General features: G+C 40.4%; 1 protein-coding gene across 1 annotated transcript in view; it reads left to right on the top strand.

Moving 5' to 3' along the window:
- RAB10 (RAB10, member RAS oncogene family) overlaps positions 1–20,177 on the top strand; it is a 59,458-nt gene that overhangs the window by 19,390 nt on the left and 19,891 nt on the right. Inside the window, exon 2 of the mRNA XM_034766828.1 lies at positions 16,757–16,817. Within this exon, the coding sequence (XP_034622719.1) occupies positions 16,757–16,817 (61 nt within the window). The remainder of the gene's footprint in view (positions 1–16,756; positions 16,818–20,177) is intronic.

The following is a 20,177-nucleotide window of genomic DNA, read 5'->3' as shown; positions in this document are numbered from 1 at the left end:
TACCTAGCTCCACGTGCTGCCTCCACTCCATCCCAAGCCCTGGTTCTCCATCTCATTGCCTGGGAACTGTGGCCAATTGGAGATGCAGGGGCGGTGCCTGCGGTCGGAGGTAGCACATGGAGCTAGGAGCTGACAGACCAGAGTTCCTGTTGCCCTTCCAGGGAGCTCCCCCCAGATAAGCACCACCCTGCACCCCAGCCCTGCGGCCCCTCCCTCCAAAAAAAACTACCTCCTTCTACAGGAGACCGGAGACTGCCCCCGCAGCAGCCAGTGCGACTGGCCATGGGGCTGATCAGGCAGCTCCTGGACCAGCCACACCAGGCTGCTGCAGAAGTCACGGCGATCACAAAATCACGGGATCCATGACCTCTATGACAAACATGGAGCCTTACTTATAACTAAAGCAAAATAGACATTGTTCAGGCTCTCTAGCAGCAGGTAGTGTTTGTTTGCACACGTTCCTCCTTACTATTGGGGGAATTCTGCAACAAAAACTTAAAAATTCTGTGCACGATATTTTAAAATGCTGCATATTTTATTTGTCAAAATAACACAATGTAATCACACCAGTTTCAATTATTTTGGTAATTTATTTCAAAATACCTATCAGCAGCTATGTCTGTAATACAGACAACAAAAAAGATTCAGGAAACGTTTTTGACACCAAAAGCTTGGAGAAGTCAGGGTAACGGAGGAGCTGAGGGAGAGGGGAGTAATTACTGGGAAGGAGCCTGGGTGTGAACTTGGAGGATGGTTGGGTGTGGGTGGGAGAAGTATGGAACAGGTTTTTTTGGATGGGGTGGGATTGTTATAGAGCCTCCACCATGTGGACCCTGGCTGACCTCTAGCCTCTCTCATTCAGTCAGGCACATCTGCCCCCTCCCCATGGTGCTCTGCACCCCCACTCAGCCACTCTCTCCCCCCCTCCTCATGTGACCCAGCATCCTCCACTGCCACCTCCTCCCTGTCCCCATGTGGCTCTGCGACACCACTTCCATTCAGCCCCTACCCCAGTCTGTGACCCACCAGCAGTCCCATGTGCCCCATGCTATCCATACCTCCCCTATCCCGTGCCTCCTGACCTAACCCCATGGGCGGGGCGCTGTGAGGAAGGCAGCTCCTTTCTCTTCACTATCTGTAGATGGGGCTGCTCCTGCCTGGGAGTGGCTGCCCTCTGTTCTGGAACCATAGCGGCCCCTGGTGGGCAAAGGGAGTAAGTCGGTGGAATGTATTTTCTGTGTGTTGGGGGGGATTCTGCACGGCACATGAATTTTGCATGTGCACAGTGGTGTAAAATTCCCCCAGAAGTATCTTCCTATAAGGGAGTCTAAAACACAGCTTTAAGTAAGTGTGTGTGTGTAGTAGGAAGAGAGCCTGACATTTTCTCACAGCCTGACTTTTGCTAACTTTGCTTTATATCAGCAAAGCTTGCCCACTACTTTAGCTCAGGCCTCTGATGCAAGGGCTTGTATTTCAGGCTCTCTTCCTACTATATTCCCCCATTTTTGTCTTTTTATGGGGAGGATGTTTACCCATTGTCCCGGAAAAGCACAATGCATGGACTGAAGATGACCTAGCAGGCTAACCACTGTTTCAGGAGGCTTTACAATTTTGCAGTCTTTGACACTTTGTGCAACAATCAGCCTGAACTGTCTGAAAGGTGTTCATTTTGATCCAACAGTCTGACATGAACCATTAACCAAGAGGGCAAGTTTTGCTGAGAGGTTTGAAGGACTGGATGGGGTTAGGTCAGGAGGCACGGGATAGGGGAGGTATGGATAGCATGGGGCACATGGGACTGCTGGTGGGTCACAGACTGGGGTAGGGGCTGAATGGAAGTGATGTCGCAGAGCCACATGGGGACAGAGAGGAGGTGGCGGTGGAGAATGCTGGGTCACATGAGGAGGGGGGAGAGAGTGGCTGAGTGGGGTGCAGAGCACCATGGGGAGGGGGCAGATGTGCCTGACAGAATGAGAGAGGCTAGAGGTCAGCCAGGGTCTCCATAAGAGAGGTTGTAGGGGACACCTGGTAAGCTTAAGCAAGTGAAGACTGTTATATTATGATTCTGCTAATACTTTTGTCCTAAAGTAAATGTACTGTGCATTGTGAAGGCTGTGTGGTCATCTCTCCACTGACTTACTGCTGTCAGAAATAAAAACTTAGGCTAGTAATACAGCAGTTGGGGGCAACTATATACAACACTGATGCAGCTCAAGCTGGTAAGGAAACAGCTTCGATATTAAGCTTCAAAGGAGTAATGAACATGAAGTTTTTAAAGAAAAGCTGTTAATAGCCTTCAAATTATGGTGGTTGCTGTGTTGGCAATGTTGTTGTTACTAAGGCAAACAAGTTGAACGCTTTTTTTTTTTTTAAACCATGCTGTCAGTCTAAGTGGCTTAAACTAGCTAGGGTACCCTCTCACAAGGATACATTTCATTTTATATTTGGCTTGTATCCTGAGGCCAGAATTAGTGTTCGTGTAGGTAGCAGCAACAGATATTTTCTGTGCTCTGCCAAAAGCATTAATTCTGTCAAGTTACTTTCATATTGCGTGCCATATTCACTCTTCGGTTAACCAGTTTAACTGTATATTAGGTGCCTTGAGAGGCACATGAAAACTAACGTTGTCTAATTTTGGTAAAATGGGTGTTTGGTTGTAAGCATATGAACATTCAGTTACAAGTGATCCAGTAAAACTGGTAAAGGCAATAAGAGGCCTGAACTAAATGAGTCTGTTCCATGTATTGGATTCCAGACTCTTCCCTACAGTGATTTTTTTAGGAATGGTTCCAATCTGTCCTCTCCTTGTCAGGAGCCCTCTGTTGCGACATGGCTGCCTCACGTGACACCAACTTGAAAACATACATTGATAAGAGATTTACTGCCCTGCACTTATTTCCAACGTAGGGGAGTAGAAATATCAATTTTAGAAAATGGACATCAGTTTGGGGAGGGGGACAGAAGAAACAGCAGTCAAGGAATTAGAGTTAATGAGCTCATTTAGGGAAAAATTACATGCTGTTTTAGCAATTTCAACAGGTGTTTTCTTGTTAGGGGCTCTTACTTTAGTTTTCCCACCTTACTGGACAATGAAGATTTTTGTCTTTCTCCACTATAAATAAAACACTATTGAAATCAGTTACGACAGAAAATACTTGCTTTATTCCATTATCTGTTTTGTTTGTGGGAGCTTTAATACATGGCTTAATCTCATGAATACCAAAATGGCGAGGATTTTATTCCCTTGAATGAATTAGCTTCTTCACTGTTGAAACTATGCAGCTGGTTTTTTTAATATAGAGCTGACTGGGTTGTGTAGGTGATATCAGCAGGAAACTTAAGATGCATGCCTGTTAAGTCCGCTTACTAAGTAGAGTTTTAACTGTCGTTTCACATAACTTAGTTTAAATAAAGTCTTCCACCAGGAAAAGCTTCAAGAAATTCTAGGAATTTCGGTCAAATGGGGCAGATACCCTGCGGGACTTCAATATAGCAAACATCTCTCTATTCCCATCCCTCTAACAGTGGTTCTCAGACCTTTTTATCCCCAATACAGGTTGGGTAAAACTCGTCTAGTGACTCAGTACATCAGCCCTGTTCCATCTAACGTTTGCTGATGGAGCAGTGCTGCTACAAGAGGTGGTGAAGCTGGCTTCCCTGAACAGAATTGAGGGGTAAAACAGCAGGCATGTATGGGGGGTGATAGCGAGGTAACATAAGACCTGGTTCAAAATGGATGGTTCTATTCAGAAGACATCCTCATGGGTCCATTCAGTAGTTAGGAAATGTCAAAACTTAAGTTGCCGGTGCAACCTTAATTTGGACCCTTTGTGCATATGTTATGGTAGTCTTAATTACATGATCATACTAGTCCCCACCCGCCAGGATCCCAGCCTCATTCAGTGCACAGGATGGACCTGTTCTGGGGATGAATCAGGGTTATATAGTGAAACTTTTCATAGGACCCCTGCTTCATTTGTCATGGAAGCTGGAAAGGTATGCAAGACAAATCAGACTCCTGAAAGGTGGTACAGTCATCTGGAAAGGTTGAGAGCAATGGACTTAAATCAAACTTTCTAAATTAGTTATGAACTGTGTTCCTTGCTTTCTAGAGGCTGACTTGGGACTCGGGGGTCTGATTTGCAGAATTGTTGACCACTTCCAGTGTCAACTGAAGTCAATGGGAACTGCGCTCCGAACATACAAAAGTGCTATATAATAATTTTGAAATGTCAGGTCCTTTAGCATCTCAAATTGGTCATCCCAAGTTAGTGAATACTCTTCTAATCTGTGCTTCAGTTCCCAATCTGTATGAGTCTAATACCCACTCATCTCACAGGGTGGTTGTGAAAATTTTATTTAATGGTTGTGTGTGAAGCATTCAGATTGTACAATGACAACTTCATTTGCTTTTCCTTGTCAACCTCTGAGCTCCTTAAATTCCTACTTAGTGAGTTTAAAACTGGGCGGCACTTTAAGTATGCATGGGCTAGAATTGACAGTGCAAAAGTTCACATCTTCAGTCTCAAATCTAATATAGAAATTTTATAGGAAGATTGTCAGGAGTAATAGTTCTTAATCGAAGGGTGGTTCTGGCCTGAAAGCATAATTAGTATCAGGTAGTACAGTATCTGGGATGAAAACTGAATAGATTTTGGAATAAACTAGAGCATTCTTTTACTGTAAACATTAAAACACTGGGTTAGATGAAATATTTCTCCAATGCAGAGGAGAAATAACTATTCAGATGGCTTCCATCCAGATGAAACTATCATCATTGCATGGAACACTTGCTTGTAATGGTCTGTACTTGCAAGTGTTGCATGCTGTTAATTGGTGTCTGCAATGACAGTTAATGTTACTTTAGAAAATTACTTTGCAGCAATCCCGTTATGGCTGTGATGCAATTAAAACAGATTAAAACTTGTCTTTTGTATGGAAATGCATGGTGGGAAATGTTCATTGTTAATGCCTTTGAGGATTTACTTTTCAAATTTAAACACTGCATCAGTATATCAAGGAATACTTTTAAAACTTAGCCAGAATAGCTCTTGGTCATGACTCATCTTAACTAGAAGAAACTGAATACTTTCAGCTGTCTGCTTGTGCTTTTGCTGGTGGCTCACTTAGAAACATCCTCTGAAGGTAAATGTCCTTTTATAGTGCTTCCTCAGCAAGTCATAAAGTGTCTGCATAGGGCATTCCTCTAACGAAATGGGTTTAAAGCCATGAAGGGCAGGTTTAGTTCCTCTTGTGGAAAGTGTTCCATACTTCACATAAGAAGCAAACCTCTAACTTTAACTTTATTTACTCTTTTGTTTCACAAGCTTGAATCAATTTATATTTTAAAATGACTGTTTTAATCATGTACCCATAGAAATAAAGCCAGATTGGTCATGTATTAAAATAACTTTGTAGTAATTCCTCAGAAATGATCCGTTCCAGCAGTGTAGTGATCTTGTGAATAGTTAGCCGTGTTTGAGCCCATGATCTTTATCTAAACTAACTCCATTAGCTGGTGTGAGCACTAGGCTAGTTTCTAGGGCAATATTGGTGGTGATGGGGAGCCTTCAACCACACAGACATCTATTGGGAAAATAACACAGCAGGGCACTGATTATCCAATAAGTTGTTGGAATGTACTGGAGACAATTGTTTGTTATTTCAGAAGGTGGAGAAAGCTACTGGGGAGAGGGTGTTATAGATTTGATTTTGACAAATAGGGAAGAACGGGTTGAGATTTTGAAAGTGGAAGGCAGCTTGGGTGACAGTGATCATGGTCCTAAGGAATGGTAGGAGGGAAAACAGCACAGTAAAGAATGGATTTCAAGAAGGCAGATTTTAGCAAACTCTAGGGAATTGGTAGGTAAGAGCCCATGGGAAGCAAGTCAAAGGGGAAAGAGTTGGCAGTTTTTCAATGAGACATTATTAAGGGCACAAGAGAAAACTATTCTGCTGTCGAAGAAAGATGGGAAGTATGGCAAGAGACCACCCTGGCTTAACCAAGAGATCGTCAATTATCTGAAATGCAAAAAAGAGTTCTACAGAGAGTGGAAATTAGGTCAAATTACAAAGGATGAATTTAAACAAATGCTACAAGTATGTGGGGACAAAATTAGAAAGACCAAGGCACAAAACGAGATTACGCGAACTAGAGACATAAAGGGTAACAAGAAAACAAATTATATTAGAAGGAAGAGGAAAACCAAGGACATGGTAGGCCCGTTAGTCAATGGGGGAAAGAGGTAAGAATAATAGAAAATGTGGAAATGGCAGAAGTGTTAAATGACTGTTTTTGTTTGTGGTGTGTTTTTTTTTTTTTTTTTTTTAACCAAAAAGTGTAGTAGCTGGCATAGAGTACACTTTTATAAAGCTCGCGGACAATACCAAACTGGGAGGGTTTGCAAGTGCTTTGGAGGATAGAATCAAAATTCAAAATCCATCTGGACAAACTGGAGAAATGGTCTGAAGAAAATAGGATGAAATTCAATAAGGACGAATACAAAGTACTCCACCTAGGAAGGAACAATCAGTTGCACACATGAAAAATGGGAAATGACTGTCTAGGAAGGAGTACTACGGAAAGGGGTCATAGTGGATCACAAGCTAAATGAGTCAACAGTGTAATATTGTTACAAAAAAAGCAAATGTTATTCTGCGATGTATTCGCAGGAGTATTGTAAGCAAGACATGAGAAGAAATCCTTCCACTCTACTCGTACTGATTAGGCTTCAATTGGAGTATTGTGTCCAGTTCTGGATGCCACATTTCAGGAAAGATATGGACAAATTGGAGAAAGTTCAGAGAAGGGCAACAAAAATGATTAAAGGTCTAGAAAACATGACCTATGAGGGAAGATTTGGGGCGGGGGGGGAATTGGGTTTGCTTAGTCTGAAGAAGAAAAGACTGAGAAGGAACATAAGTTTTCAAGTACGTAAAAGGAAGTACGTTAAAAAAAAAAAAAAATTGTTTCCTTAACCTCTGAGGATAGGACAGGAAGCAATGGGCTTAAATTGCTGCAAGGGCAGTTTAGGTTGGACATTAGGAAAAACTTCCTACCTGTCAGGATAGTTAAGCACTGGAATAAATTGCTCAGGGAGGTTGTGGAATTTCCATCATTATCTAACTTGCTGTGGTCTAGAACAATGGTCCCCCAAACTTTTTTTTTTTTAATGTTGCACCCCGTGTACCCATAATGTAATCTGTCCGGGACCAGGGCCTTGGCTGGGGGAAGGGCTGGGGCTGAGGCAGAGCTGGGCTGGGTGGTGCTCCCTCCCACCCCCATGGGGGCTGGCCCAGGCCCCACCACGCCCCCTGACCATTCCTCTGTGGCCCCCCCCAACATGCATCCGTGTGCCTACCCCCTCCCTGCATGAGAAGACTTTACGTCAAGTTTTTTAAAGTTTTGTTTTAAAAATTTTAGCATGGAGGTGGGGTATAACCAGAGTGAAGTATTATTTCTTTCAACTACTTTATGCTACACTGCAAAATTTTATATTATCAATTTCAACTTGTGAAGTTCAAATCGTATACTTTTTGTTTAATGGCAAATTACCAATTGATTTCTGTGTTTTTGCATTTCAGATGTGTGAGGTGCTCAATACTACTGTGATGGGGGGCATATAAATACCAGAGATTGGGGGGGGGGTGAGGAGGAAAGGTGCTTTCCTGGAGAATGGGATTTTTCTCTGCCACCCAGTTCCTGTGTCATGTTAAGCAAGTTTTTTAACGGGTGGCAGCGAATTGTGTGCCTCACTTCCAGGGTGTCTCAAAATGGTTAAAGTCTGGCAAAGTTCTTTTTCTTTTAATAAGCAACTGCAAACAAGCTTTTATTGAGAATTATTAAGCACTCTCAGGGCACGTCTTCACTGGCAATGTTAAAGCACTGCCGCGGCAGTGCTTTAATGTGGCTTGTGGAGGTGCCGTGACTACACAAGGGGAGTAGCTCCCAGCGCTAGTGCACTGTCTACACTGGCACTTTACAGCGTTGAAACTTGCAGTGCTCAGGGGGGTGTTTTTTCACACCCCGAGCGAGAAAGTTGTGGCACTGTAAAGTGACAGTGTAGACAAGCCCTTAATTTGTAGGGTCCACTGACAGCTCTGCTTAGAATATCAGCACAGTATCTCTGGGAAGAAACACAGGCCCCATGGAATAAATACATGACTTAAATTGCTACACTACTGGAAATGATACAAATAGTGGAAAGTAAGCAAAATTATTCCAGTATTTCTGAAACGTGTAGAAAATGGCTTTCTTGGTAGTTCTTTCAAATCTAGGATTCAATCCTGGAGGATATCAGAATGATCTGAAGAATGCAAATGAGTATGCAATAACTTAAAATCTTAACTTCCGGTGGGGCAAAAGGCAATCCCCCTGTGGTGATGCTGCCCGTGGGAGCCTGCTGAGGGTCACTCAATCAGGGTGAACCGCAAACAAACCCCAAACTCTGGTGGATATTCCAATACTTAGATTTACCAACCAGCACAGAACAGCTTCTATAGGACCTCACTGGTTACTCAGAAGTTTAAGGGAACTGCATTGTTTGAAGTACCCAGCCTCAGGCCTCCATCCAGACACACGTCAAACATAAGATTCAGTAATCATCATCATATAAAAGAAAAGGTTCTTCCAATCCCAAAGGATCAGCCACATACCCAGGTCCAATTATAACTTAGATCTTGCCCAAAATATACGCTATAGTCAATTCTTATTAACTAAACTAAAATTTATTTAAAAAGAAAAGAGTGATCTTTTAACCAACACTCTATGAACATACAGACTTGAATTTAATTCTTGAGGTTCAGGTACATAGCAGAGATGAGCTTGTAGTTGCCAAAAGTCTTTTTAGAAATAGTCCATAGGTTATAGTCCAATGTCCATATTCAGGGTGGTTCCAGTCAGTGACTGGGGATCTCAATCCTTGTGGCTTAAGGTTTCCCCCTCTTGAAACCCAAAGCAGACCTGAGATGCAGCAGGATCGTGTCCCAGGGTTCTTATACATTTCCAGCAGCCTTTCGGCCTGAGAAAACAATAAGCTTAACTCTCCTTCTTCCAGACATCTTCCAAACATGCAATAAGCACAGGGTAATTTATCCATTAAACAGTTCAGATACAGGTTACCACAACCTTCAGAGAGACACAGAGACAATAATACTATTTCCCTCAAGTGTCTTCCTAAATACTAATACTCCTTTTTTTGGTCTTTGAATCAAAGCTATAGTAATAGACAAGACTTGTTGTCTTACATCACAAGACCTGAGCAAACAGCTCCCCTTCTATCTCTAACAATGCAGACTTGCATTTCAAAGCTCTATTCATTTACAGATCTTCCTAACCAGTCTCTAAAGTTCGGCCATGGGTCAGGTCAGTCTGTGAGTTAATTAACTCTTTCTGGCCTTGTCACCTTTCAGTGAGAGATTATATTATACTCCTAATGTGTGTTCTTTCCCCCCCCCCCCCTAAACTGGCAATCCCTGATAAGCAAGGGGCATTTCCCAAAAGAAAAGCTCTGTTTTCAGGAAGCTTACACCCTCTGGAGGTTCTTTCTCAAATTATTTTCCTTGGTGGATTCTTAGATATTCAGAAAACACTACAAGACTTTCCTTCCCCTTTTCATTGACTAAAATTAGTAGCTCACTAAAGACTCTAGATTACTGAGACATTTTGATCATGGTGTGGCATTCCTATGTGCCCTGTGGTGTGTAGGTGGTTTGGAAGGAAGGTAATGCATAAGACTTCTCCAGCAGGTTATCTATGCTATGAAAACATTTGGGAAGCCTTGCCTTAAAATGTGAGGAAATGTCAACAACTAGCATGCTAGCCCTTAGGGTACTAACCCACAGGTTGGCCTTCAACCACTAGTCATTTGTAAATGAAAGACCTGGTTGAATCCCTTCACAACTCAGATGTAGGTTTCATTTTTAGAAGGTACACTAAACATTTTTTAAGTGATTTATTTTGAAAACTTTTCAGATTAGTTTTACAGCTATGTCAGAAAATGAATGATTGGTTATTTCACTTACTGGTAATTGAAGCAGATATTTATGAAGTCATTGGGAGGTGAACTATCTCCAATTCAACAGGTTAATCATTAATGTTTGGAGGATTTTCTTGCCATACTGTATTATCAAATATTAGGGTTGGAAGAGACCTCAGGAGGTCATCTAATCCAATCCCCTGCTCAAAGCAGGACCAACACCAACTAAATGATCCCAGCTAGGGCTTTGTCAAGCCGGGCCTTAAAAAACCCTAGGAGGAGAACATCACCAGACAGACATTTAAATTGTTTTATTTAATTAAAACAACCTTATGTATTCTGGATTTTTTTTCTTCAACAGCAAACATGTAATATTTCAACAAAACAAGCATATGAATTTTTTAATTTAGTTAAACATTCAAGTTTTTTAAAATCAGGTTTGATTTTGTTACATTTCATTTCACTATTTTAGTTAAATAATTTTTTTTTTTTTTTTAAATAAAATTAAGTCAACTATGTCAGCCAGGTCAACATGAGAAACTTAAAATATTAGCTTCTGCAGCTAACTCAGTTGTCTTCACCTTCATTTTCCTGTTTGTTCATAATCTGGAAAAGAAAAAAGCTTTCCTGCTTTTTCAGGTTCCAAACGATTTCTCAATTTAGAATGAAGTAGTCCAAATGAAGAAAACATTCTTTCTACATTGGCAGAAGAAGCTACTGCTTTAAGTGAGATTATCACTTCGACATCTCTGAATCCAAGTGCTTAAGTGACTTCCTGTTCACTGGTGTGACTTTCTTTAAAACATCAGCAAACATATATTTCTTGAATGGTTCAACCTTAGCTCTGATGTTTATTATAGTTGACATTATGGAGGGATGATTGCTGGATGTCCATGTCATAGCCAACTCCTCTTCAGCAGTTAAGTTTTGACCCTGGTACCGAGTGTTGACAATATTTCCAAGAAAATGAGCTGGAGATAGTGCTTGTCCCATTTGTTTTTTTTAATGCTTGTAATTTAACTGTCATTGCATATTTCTCTTTTTAAGATCTCACTCAGTTCCTTCCAAATTTCAACAGCGTCAGCAATAAAACAGCCGTTTCCCTGCATTTTGTTCAAGCCTACAGAAATAGGCTTCAGGGTACTCAGCATGTATTCAACTTTTTTCTCTTAAGCCCAATGTTGAGAACTTTGGCTGTGATAGTGCCATCTATTTTTTCACAATTTTGTTCACAAACTGTCATCAGATTAGGCCAGTTCTTGATATAGTGCTCAAAACAGTCCACTACTGAGTTCCATCGCACCTCTCGTGGGAGAGTTAGCTTGGTTCCTCCCACTTTTTTCAGAGTAGCTGCTACAAAGTGGTTGTTACGGAAGTATTTTGCAATTTCAACAACATTAGCCTTTATTTCTGGAACACTGAAGTCTTTGGCTAGGAGGTGCATCAAATGAACACTGCAACCGTATGTTGTTAGCTTGGGACTCTCTTCTAAATTTCTTCTCATCTTGGATACATTTGCAGCATTGTCTGTGACCAAGCTGCGTACTAGACATTTGAATTTTTTTTCAGTTTGTTATAGCTTTTACTGCTGCTACTTGTAAGTATTCTGTGTGTGCATTTCCTGATGTATCAATTGTTTCTGTAAGGAGGACCTTCCCTCCTTCTGTTGTCACACAAGCACATACAACAGGACCATTGTGGACATTTCTCCACCCATCAAGACTCAGGTTAACAATTTTGACCTCTAGATCTTTTGCGCAGTGCTCAATTTCTCTTTCATACACTTTATCCAGCAATTAGCCTGCGAACATTTGCTATGTTGGGTGGACTGTATCCTGGTCTTAATGACTGAACCATGTTAATGAAGTGTGGGTTCTCGATCATACGGAAAGGAGAGTTTGTTGCATAAACAAATTGGGCAATTTTTTCATCAATTACCTCTTTTTGTAATCTGCTGGTTCTTCTCACAAACTTATCTATGGTGGTTTCTGGATGATGGAGATCTTATTTTTATTTTTTTCGCTACAGGTGATATACTGTGGCTATGTGACATACATGATGTGACAAACACTATCATTGGCAGATAACTCTGAAACTATAGAAAATGATAGTGATCTTGAAGGTGGATAGTCTTCAGAATCCTGTATGTTGAGGATAGATTCTCCTAAACAAAATAAGTCAATGCAGTTATTTAATTATCATACTGCTCATTTAGTATTACTCATTGCATTCACTGACACTGAGTACTACTTTAAAGGTGAAATTGTAAAAGGAAGATCTGCTTTTTTCAGCTATTTATTTTTTATCACAACTGCATCTAAAATGATAGTTCCATAGAGTAAAAACTTAATTTTTTTTGCTCAAACATGATAATTCAAGAATAGTTCAGAAGGAAGACACAGACCTTAAGAAAGAAGTATGAAATAAAAAAGTTTGCCAACCTGAAGATCCTGCATCTTCACACATGTTCCTTTCATCCTCTTCAACGCAGCTTCCTCCTGAGAAGGAACGCTTCTCATGATGTTTCATTCGGGCAACCAGGTCTTGCATTTTTGTTGCACCGTTTGAATTTTACACACATGCCTGTCTTACCCACAGGTGGAGGAACTTCATTAAAATATTCCCAAACTAGGTCTCTCTTGTGGCCTCCTGCCATGATAGTTTTTCCCTTCTAGTGAGAGAATGGTATGGTAGATCTCAAATCAATGAAGGATACACTCAAAGACCTCAAGACTTCTGGAATATGCTGCTCAAACAGTTTCACTGTTGTTTCTACTGCCTGTCCCTCCCTTCTCAGAATTTATCTCCAGACTTCTCCTTGTCCAGATCTATTCCGCCCCCAACAATCTTCTAGTCTTTGCACTTTTAGAGAGAGCTAAGGGATTGACTCTCTGTACACAAATTTGCAGAGGGAAAATAGGGTTGAGGTCTGTTTCTCACCTCTATTTTATTTAAAAACATTTTTGCTGTTAACAAGCATGTTATCTCTGGAGAGAGATCCACAGTTTGAGAACTGCAAAACCAAGCATCTTTGGTATCTTCTAGACTGTGCACTGAGTCCCATTGAATAGATAGAAAGATTAACCCGAATAATCTGTACAGAAGCCCCTGGAACCCCATAAGATTGGGTCCCTAATCCATGAACTATTGGAACTGCATTTACAAAACTTTCCTTAAACATTACATGAATATATTGTCTCATACTATAGAATTAGAATTTATAATCCCTATTCCATGATGAGAGATCTTTGAGCTATAATGCATCTTAATTAAACCTATCTTTAGATAGGTTTTTTCCTTAAAAAGCATTTTATCAAAAAAATCCGCTTTAAATTAAAAAAAAAAACAATTTTTTTAAATCATTGATTTTTTTTTTTTTTTTTTAATCCACGCTGTAAGACACTATATACTCTTATGCCAACAAGGTTTCCTTTGGATGTCAAGATTATAACCACATTTGAGGATTCTCATTTTTAGATCATAAATATATCATCCTTTGTGTTTGGGGGAGAGAATTGGGGAGAGACTCTGTTATAAGCTACACTTGTGTTTTTTTTTTTTTTTTTAAATGGGAATTATCTTTCCCAATATTGAGATAGCTGAGTGTTCTCAATCAGTTTCCCAGGAGATCTGGTATTAGGGTGACCAGATGTCCCGATAAAATCGGGACTGTCCCGATTTTTAGGTGTTTGTCCTGTGACCAAACATCGGTCGGGACGCAATTTGTCCCGATATTTCACACTCCTGTTTTTTCTTTTGTTCCACCGGCAGGACTCCAGTCCCCACCCCCCTCCCCGCGTGCCAGCGGGACTCCGTTTTTTCCCCTCTCTCTCTCTCTCTCTCTGCTGGCAGGACTCCGCTTTTTTTTTTCCTCATTGCTCCGCTGGCAGGGGGACTCTTCCCCTCCCCCCCATGTGTCCCGATATTTTCTTCATCCCATCTGGTCACCTTATCTGATATGTGGCTGAAGATTTTTGGCTCCCTCCTAATTATTCACCCAGCACTCCCCAGCCTGTGGAGTACAGTTGTCCGACATTATCCAATAGCTTCTAGCTCTAAGAGATGGGTGAAACTAGCACTTCTCATCTCCTTCATTCTGGGATTGACTGCACCTTATTCTGCTTGCGAGGAATTGACTTGCTGAGGTGATTTTTCACTTTAGGTTCTCGTGGACCTTTGCAGCATATGGGAATAGTGGAATTCCACATACCATCCGGGATTCTTGCCTCCTGCTTTTGGGGAGACACCCACTGTCTAGGATATCTGTAGTAGAACTTCAGTGGCTTAGAAGCGGTTCAGTCCTTATGCTTCTGGAAGTCAATTGTTCAGTGTAGAAAATTCCATACAAAAAACGACATGGAAAATAATGAAGGTTTCAAAGCGAACCACTTTAACTTAGGAAAATAGCTAAATTAAGGTCCCATGGGCAGCTTATCTCTGCCTCTTGTGCAGTCAGCTTTAGATCTTGCAGAAAAGATCACATGTTGGGTGGTGAAGGAGTTATGGGGCCACCAAACATTACAGTGAGGGTAACAAATATTGATTATCCAACCTGAATGAATGAATTGGGGGTTCTGTGGGATAACAGCGTGTGATAGACTACATGTGATCAGTCAGACTGTAGGACAGAATTAAGATAGCATGCTCTGCCTAAATATTGTCACTTCGTTTTTAAATTGCTAAACTTTTAACCTTAATGCTTTGTCTTGTATGATATGTGCTTATAGTGGGTAAACACTGATATGATGGTTTTTTAAAATGTAGCTGAATTCAAATGATATATGAAGATGTCCTAGCCTGGTTTAGTTGCTTTCAAGACTATACTTGCAGATACTTTGTAGAATTGAAATAACAAACGTATTGCCTAGAGTTCTGTCTAGCAGCTCTGTCAGAAAATCAGTCAGAATTCTGTCAGAAAAAAACTGATTTTAGGTTGTAATTCCGTTTCCTAGTCATTTGCTCTTCTTTCAAGGTGAAATAAAGCAAAGTTAATGCCCTTTTTAACTACCTTTGTACAGCTTGATGAAGCTGCAATTCAGAATCCTGGACTACCATTTTTAGATTGGGTTGTTTAGTTAAAAGTAAATGTTTAAAATATTCTACATAAAATAAGGCACAAGATATTCTTGGAAAAGGCATTCCCGAGTATGTAACAACTTGGTGACTAGCAATGGAATGCTTTTTGAGTGAGCTTGCCCATGAGACCTTCCTGAAGCAGAATTCCTCTATCAGATGCAGCCTTTTCCAAAGGTAGCAGAATTTTCAAGGGGAAGCTGTTGGCATGCTGTTCTCCAGCCCCAGGCCAGTTTCAGTGACTTCAGTTGACAACCAAAGGCCAATATATTCAGGTGAATTAAATCTCAAATAGGCCTTGTAACACCATCCTGAGGCCCATGTAGCTCTACCTAAACTGTGGCGTTGGTTCCCTTTAATCTGTGACATCCTGATGCAACCCAGTGAGATGTAGTGGCAACTTCATCTAGATTTTTCTAGAAGTGTCTGAATTATGAAATTAACTATAAACATGGTGGTTGATATGGTCTCAACTTCCAATTTTATATGCCACAGAGATTGTATTGACAGTTCGTAACTGCATCAGAAATCATTGGATGGAAGGAAAAGCTGGGAGTTTTGGCAAATGGGTAGGAGACATTTGGTTTCTAGCATGGAGACACATGGAGGAAGTGTGGAATTTTGGGAGCACTACTTAGCTGTTTCTGCTAAAATGATACACAGGAGAACTTTGAAACCTAAACCTAAATTAAATATCAGTTAAATAGATCCCACTGCCTCCTTTGGTATGTCCATAGCTGTCAGGACTAAAACGCTAATTGTTTTTTCTACAGTTAGTGTAGATAGCTATGAAACGGACTTAAATTCGGCACATCCGTCCCAGTTTTCTGCATGCAACTTGCCCTGTGTTGCTTTTTAAAACTGATTTTCACCCCAGTTATTACTCTGCAGAAATCTGGAACCTAAAACCTATGGCAACTTTCATGAAACAGTCTGCCTCAGTCACTTATCCAGCGAATTGTTTGAAATTGCTAAAACTTGGAGAGAAGCTTTTTTTTTTTTTTTTGAGGGGTGGGGATTGGTTATTTTTTAAAAGAAATCTGTACATTACACTTCAGATAAGCCAGTATGCTTTCTATAAAGAGTCTAAAGCAAATGTGCGGGGGTTAAAAATGGAATCTAGTCACTACAACAGGCCCATTGAGTCATGTGTCTACACTTTAGCCTTGTACTCTCTTAACATACGAAGACCTTCCAAAAAATATATGGGTAGCTGTAATCTGCCTTTTTTTTTTTTTTTTAAAGCAACCTTGAAACTATGCATTTTTTTTGGTTATTTCAGTTAAGGTGTTAAAACTCCAACATCCCAAGACCTCCCAGAAGTTCTCCAGCAAAATCAGAACAATATTTCTAATGTGAAAACTTGGTCTGCCTTCATAAATCATAAGCACAAGCCAAATCTTTTAAAATCCTTTGCTGATCACCTTCAAAATATGTTATGCCACCTTCAAGCAGCTTTTTAAAATTAATATAGCCAGACCACTCTCTGGGGTCTTGTATATACTAAGAAAGCTCCCACCAGTGCAGCTACTAGTCAAGCTGTACTGGTGGATCTCAAGTGTAGAAAAGGCTCCACTGTCCTCTCGTCTTCCCGGCTGTGTTAGTTAAACCTGCTCCCTCTGCCTAGAACAATTCTGACAACTCTGTCCAAATGTGGAACTATTTGTTTAGAAGTATTGCTAAAGCTTTTTTCCTTTGTTTTGTAGGGATAGACTTCAAGATCAAAACAGTTGAATTACAAGGAAAGAAGATCAAGCTTCAGATATGGTAAGTGACATCCTAGAACTTGTACTGCCACTATAATTACGATATGGTTCCTAAGATAGTTTAGCTGAGCTAAACTACATAATGGTTTCCAGTCCTATGCGTTGTTGCTTAAACTTCTTTTTCAGAAAGTAGGAGGAGAACATTAAAATCACATAGAGATTCCCATCTAGGTACTTTGCCTATCTTGAGTATAATGTTATGAATGCATTGTGTATTTCTGATATTGATGAACCTCCATCACTAGGTTTATGGAATTTTCTTAAAGGATATGATAGCAGAGTTAGAAACAGAAAAATTAAGTGATTAAAACTTTGCACGGGTTAGAACCGTTGCACAGTACTAATTCATATTACTTTTCTGAAATATTGAAGGAAAATATACCTTAATTTTGTTAAAAGCTTAATGCATTTCAATAGGGACAGTAGCTGCATTTCATTTGCAGGTTATTGGCAACTCTTCTCCGAATGTTTGAAAACTGGGACTGCTGATAGTCCATGGTTTTGTGGGAAGTGTTTAAAACGGTTTCTTCACCAATGAACTGTATTAGTTTATAGTATGCTGACTTTGCTTGTATTTTGTAACTTAAATTTGTGTAGATCAAATAAGGCCGTGACTGGGGACACTATAAATCACCAAGAATTTGTAAGATGCCTGTATAATTTTTCTGTTTGGCCTCCTACACAATAGCTTACCATAATAAGCCATGTAAAGCATAAATACTTAATTGGCTGGTGAGCTTACTTTTTAATACAAACTTGCATGTAAAGCGAACTATATTTAAAAACAAAAAAAACCATTTCCTCAGGAAGCAGCTTTCCCCTGTCTGCTATGATGACCCTAACTGATGGTTCTTTCTTACGTAGTAGCTCTCCTAAAAAATAGGCTGGGATAAAGATGATATACTTTGTGGGTACTGACAATCTAGGGGCAGCCTTCTCTGGTCAGTTTGCTTGGACTCCTTTTTTTTTCAGCCAGGTGCACTCTCTGCTCCTTTGGTTGTCTAACTTCTGATTAATCTGTCCACTTCCCTGCTCTGCAGTACAGGCTAAAGAAGAAGTTGATGATTCTGCAGAGCAGCGTAATGGCCTTTTACTTCCATATTCCTGTTTAATGTTCCCATCCATGCCTGTATTGCTCCTACGGCAAAGGACTTTCTCAGCAAGAGCATAAACATATGAAACTGATGCATCCCTAACCAACTCCAGGCTGGGTCAAAAGGGGTGCACCGTGTAGGATTAATGCATGTAAGATGGGTGAGGAGAGGGAGGGAGCCTAAGACTGCACTTCCACTTGTTGCTTTAGCAGAGGCATTTTAATTCGTTCCTGAATTTTTGTCTATGTACCATTATTTTAGAGTAATCTTGTTTCCTTTTTGCAGCCTCTGTCTTCTACTTCTGTGTAAGCTGTAACAGACTTTGCACCAGAGTATGGCGTGTACATTTTTCTTTGCATTTCCTGAGACAAAGTGAAAGCAGTTATTTACCTTATAGGGTTGCTATAAAGATAATCATTTTGATGACTGAAGTTGGCACATACAGCACTTTTCAGGTTCAAGATATTACCATGCTGCTTGTGTTCTAGCCAGAGGGAAGTGTCTATGTTGGGAAGAACTTATAGAAATTCCGTCAATTTAATAGTTATTGCACCATGTGTAAACCCAATAAACCGATGACCCTGCTAATTAACATGCTTCGTATCCTGAACATTACCATCTCCTTGTACACACCATGTCTTCTCCAGCATTTTGCCTAAAAAATGGCCTTATCTTCTAGGAATACCTTTGAACATATCCAGGATGACAGGGTCAGTGGCAATAAGCAACAGTTGTTATAAAGAACAGATTATACCAGGCAAAGTTGATTGCCTTTTTAGATAGAAATACAAAGCTAGCAGATGAAGAAACACTAATCTCTGTTGAAATCATTTGAGCATCTCTGTAGTCAAAAGCAAATCTAAATGAATGGTTTCAGTGAGGGCATTATCACTTGGATTGGAAAGAATTGGAAAACAAGCTAACAAAAGGAATATTGTGGAGGGGAAGGTGTCTAACAAGGTTCAGTTTGTAAAGCTGCTCACTAGAGCAGAATCTAATGAACGCAAAGGGCATAAAAAGGACTTTAAGTTTGCAGATAATAAAATGGGGAAGAGTTGTGAACTGAAGTATCAAGGTGACTTAGGGAGATTAAAAACTATGAACAGAAAATGGAATTCAACTTGGAAGAATGCCAGATAATACATCATGGGGAAATTCAAGACACTCACTGAGGAGAGAGAAGATTATGAAACAGTAATGCTGAAAGAGACATAGGAATGTTGGCCTGCAAACTAGACATGCGTTTTCAATATTGTAATGCAATAAAGGCAAAAAATTTAGGTTGTGTGCATTCGCACATCAACAGGGAGCAGTGAGGAGTGGTTTCTCTATGCTAATGAGACTTCATTCCTTTTTGGACACCTGACAGTAGATAGGCTGGAGGGAGTTTAGAGTGGAGCAACAAAAAATAAGGTTCTAGAGGCTATTGACTTAAGGAGAAGAATTGTGGATGCTGGCTGTGATTACAGCCTGGGGATCTTTGGATCTAAAATCATGAGCCTTTGTTACCTCAGCTAAAGAAGTAGGTTCTAAAAACTGTTGTAGACTCAACCCTCTTGACAATGAAGAGCCCCTAGAAAGGGACAGCTACGCTTTTAAAATAGAATGAGGGGCTATAACAAAGTAATGGGATGACTGTTATCAAAGATTCAGGATGTCTTTGAAAAAAAAATTTTTAGCAGGTAAGAGGTGAGAGAATGTGGAGTAGTAATTGCAGAGGTGGAAAGCCAAGTTCTAGAGAAATCTAAAACAAGACAGGACAAAACTCCAAGCAGTCTGATTTTAGTGGCTTAGATCGCTGTGCTGGGATTTGGAAGAGTTGGATTCTATTTCCAGCTCTGGCCCTGACTGGTGTGTAACTTTGAGCATGTCACTTGAACTTTACCCATTTCCCCTACAGCTCATTTTGTCTAGTCTACTTAGTCCCTGCCTTGAGGAATTTAGCCTCAGTATTTTTACAGCACCTAGTACAATGAGGCTTCAGTTTCTAGATCTAACAATACAAATATACAAAATAGTTCTTCTCTGGCAGGCTTATGGACTAGATCGGGGGTAGGCAACCTATGGCACGCGTGCCAAAGGTGGCACGCAAGCTGATTTTCAGTGGCACTCACACTGCCTGGGTCCTGGCCACCAGTCCGGGGGGCTCTGCATTTTTAATTTAATTTTAAATGGCGCTGCTTAAAGCTTCTTAAACATTTTAAAAACCTTATTTACTTCACATACAACAATAGTTTAGTTATATTATAGACTTATAGAAAGAGACC

This window comes from Trachemys scripta, chromosome 3 (genome assembly GCF_013100865.1).
Source record: "Trachemys scripta elegans isolate TJP31775 chromosome 3, CAS_Tse_1.0, whole genome shotgun sequence".
Classification (NCBI taxonomy): Eukaryota; Metazoa; Chordata; order Testudines; family Emydidae; genus Trachemys; species Trachemys scripta.
Note: the sequence above shows the minus strand (reverse complement) of the source record. Positions and strands in the feature narration are given on the sequence as shown.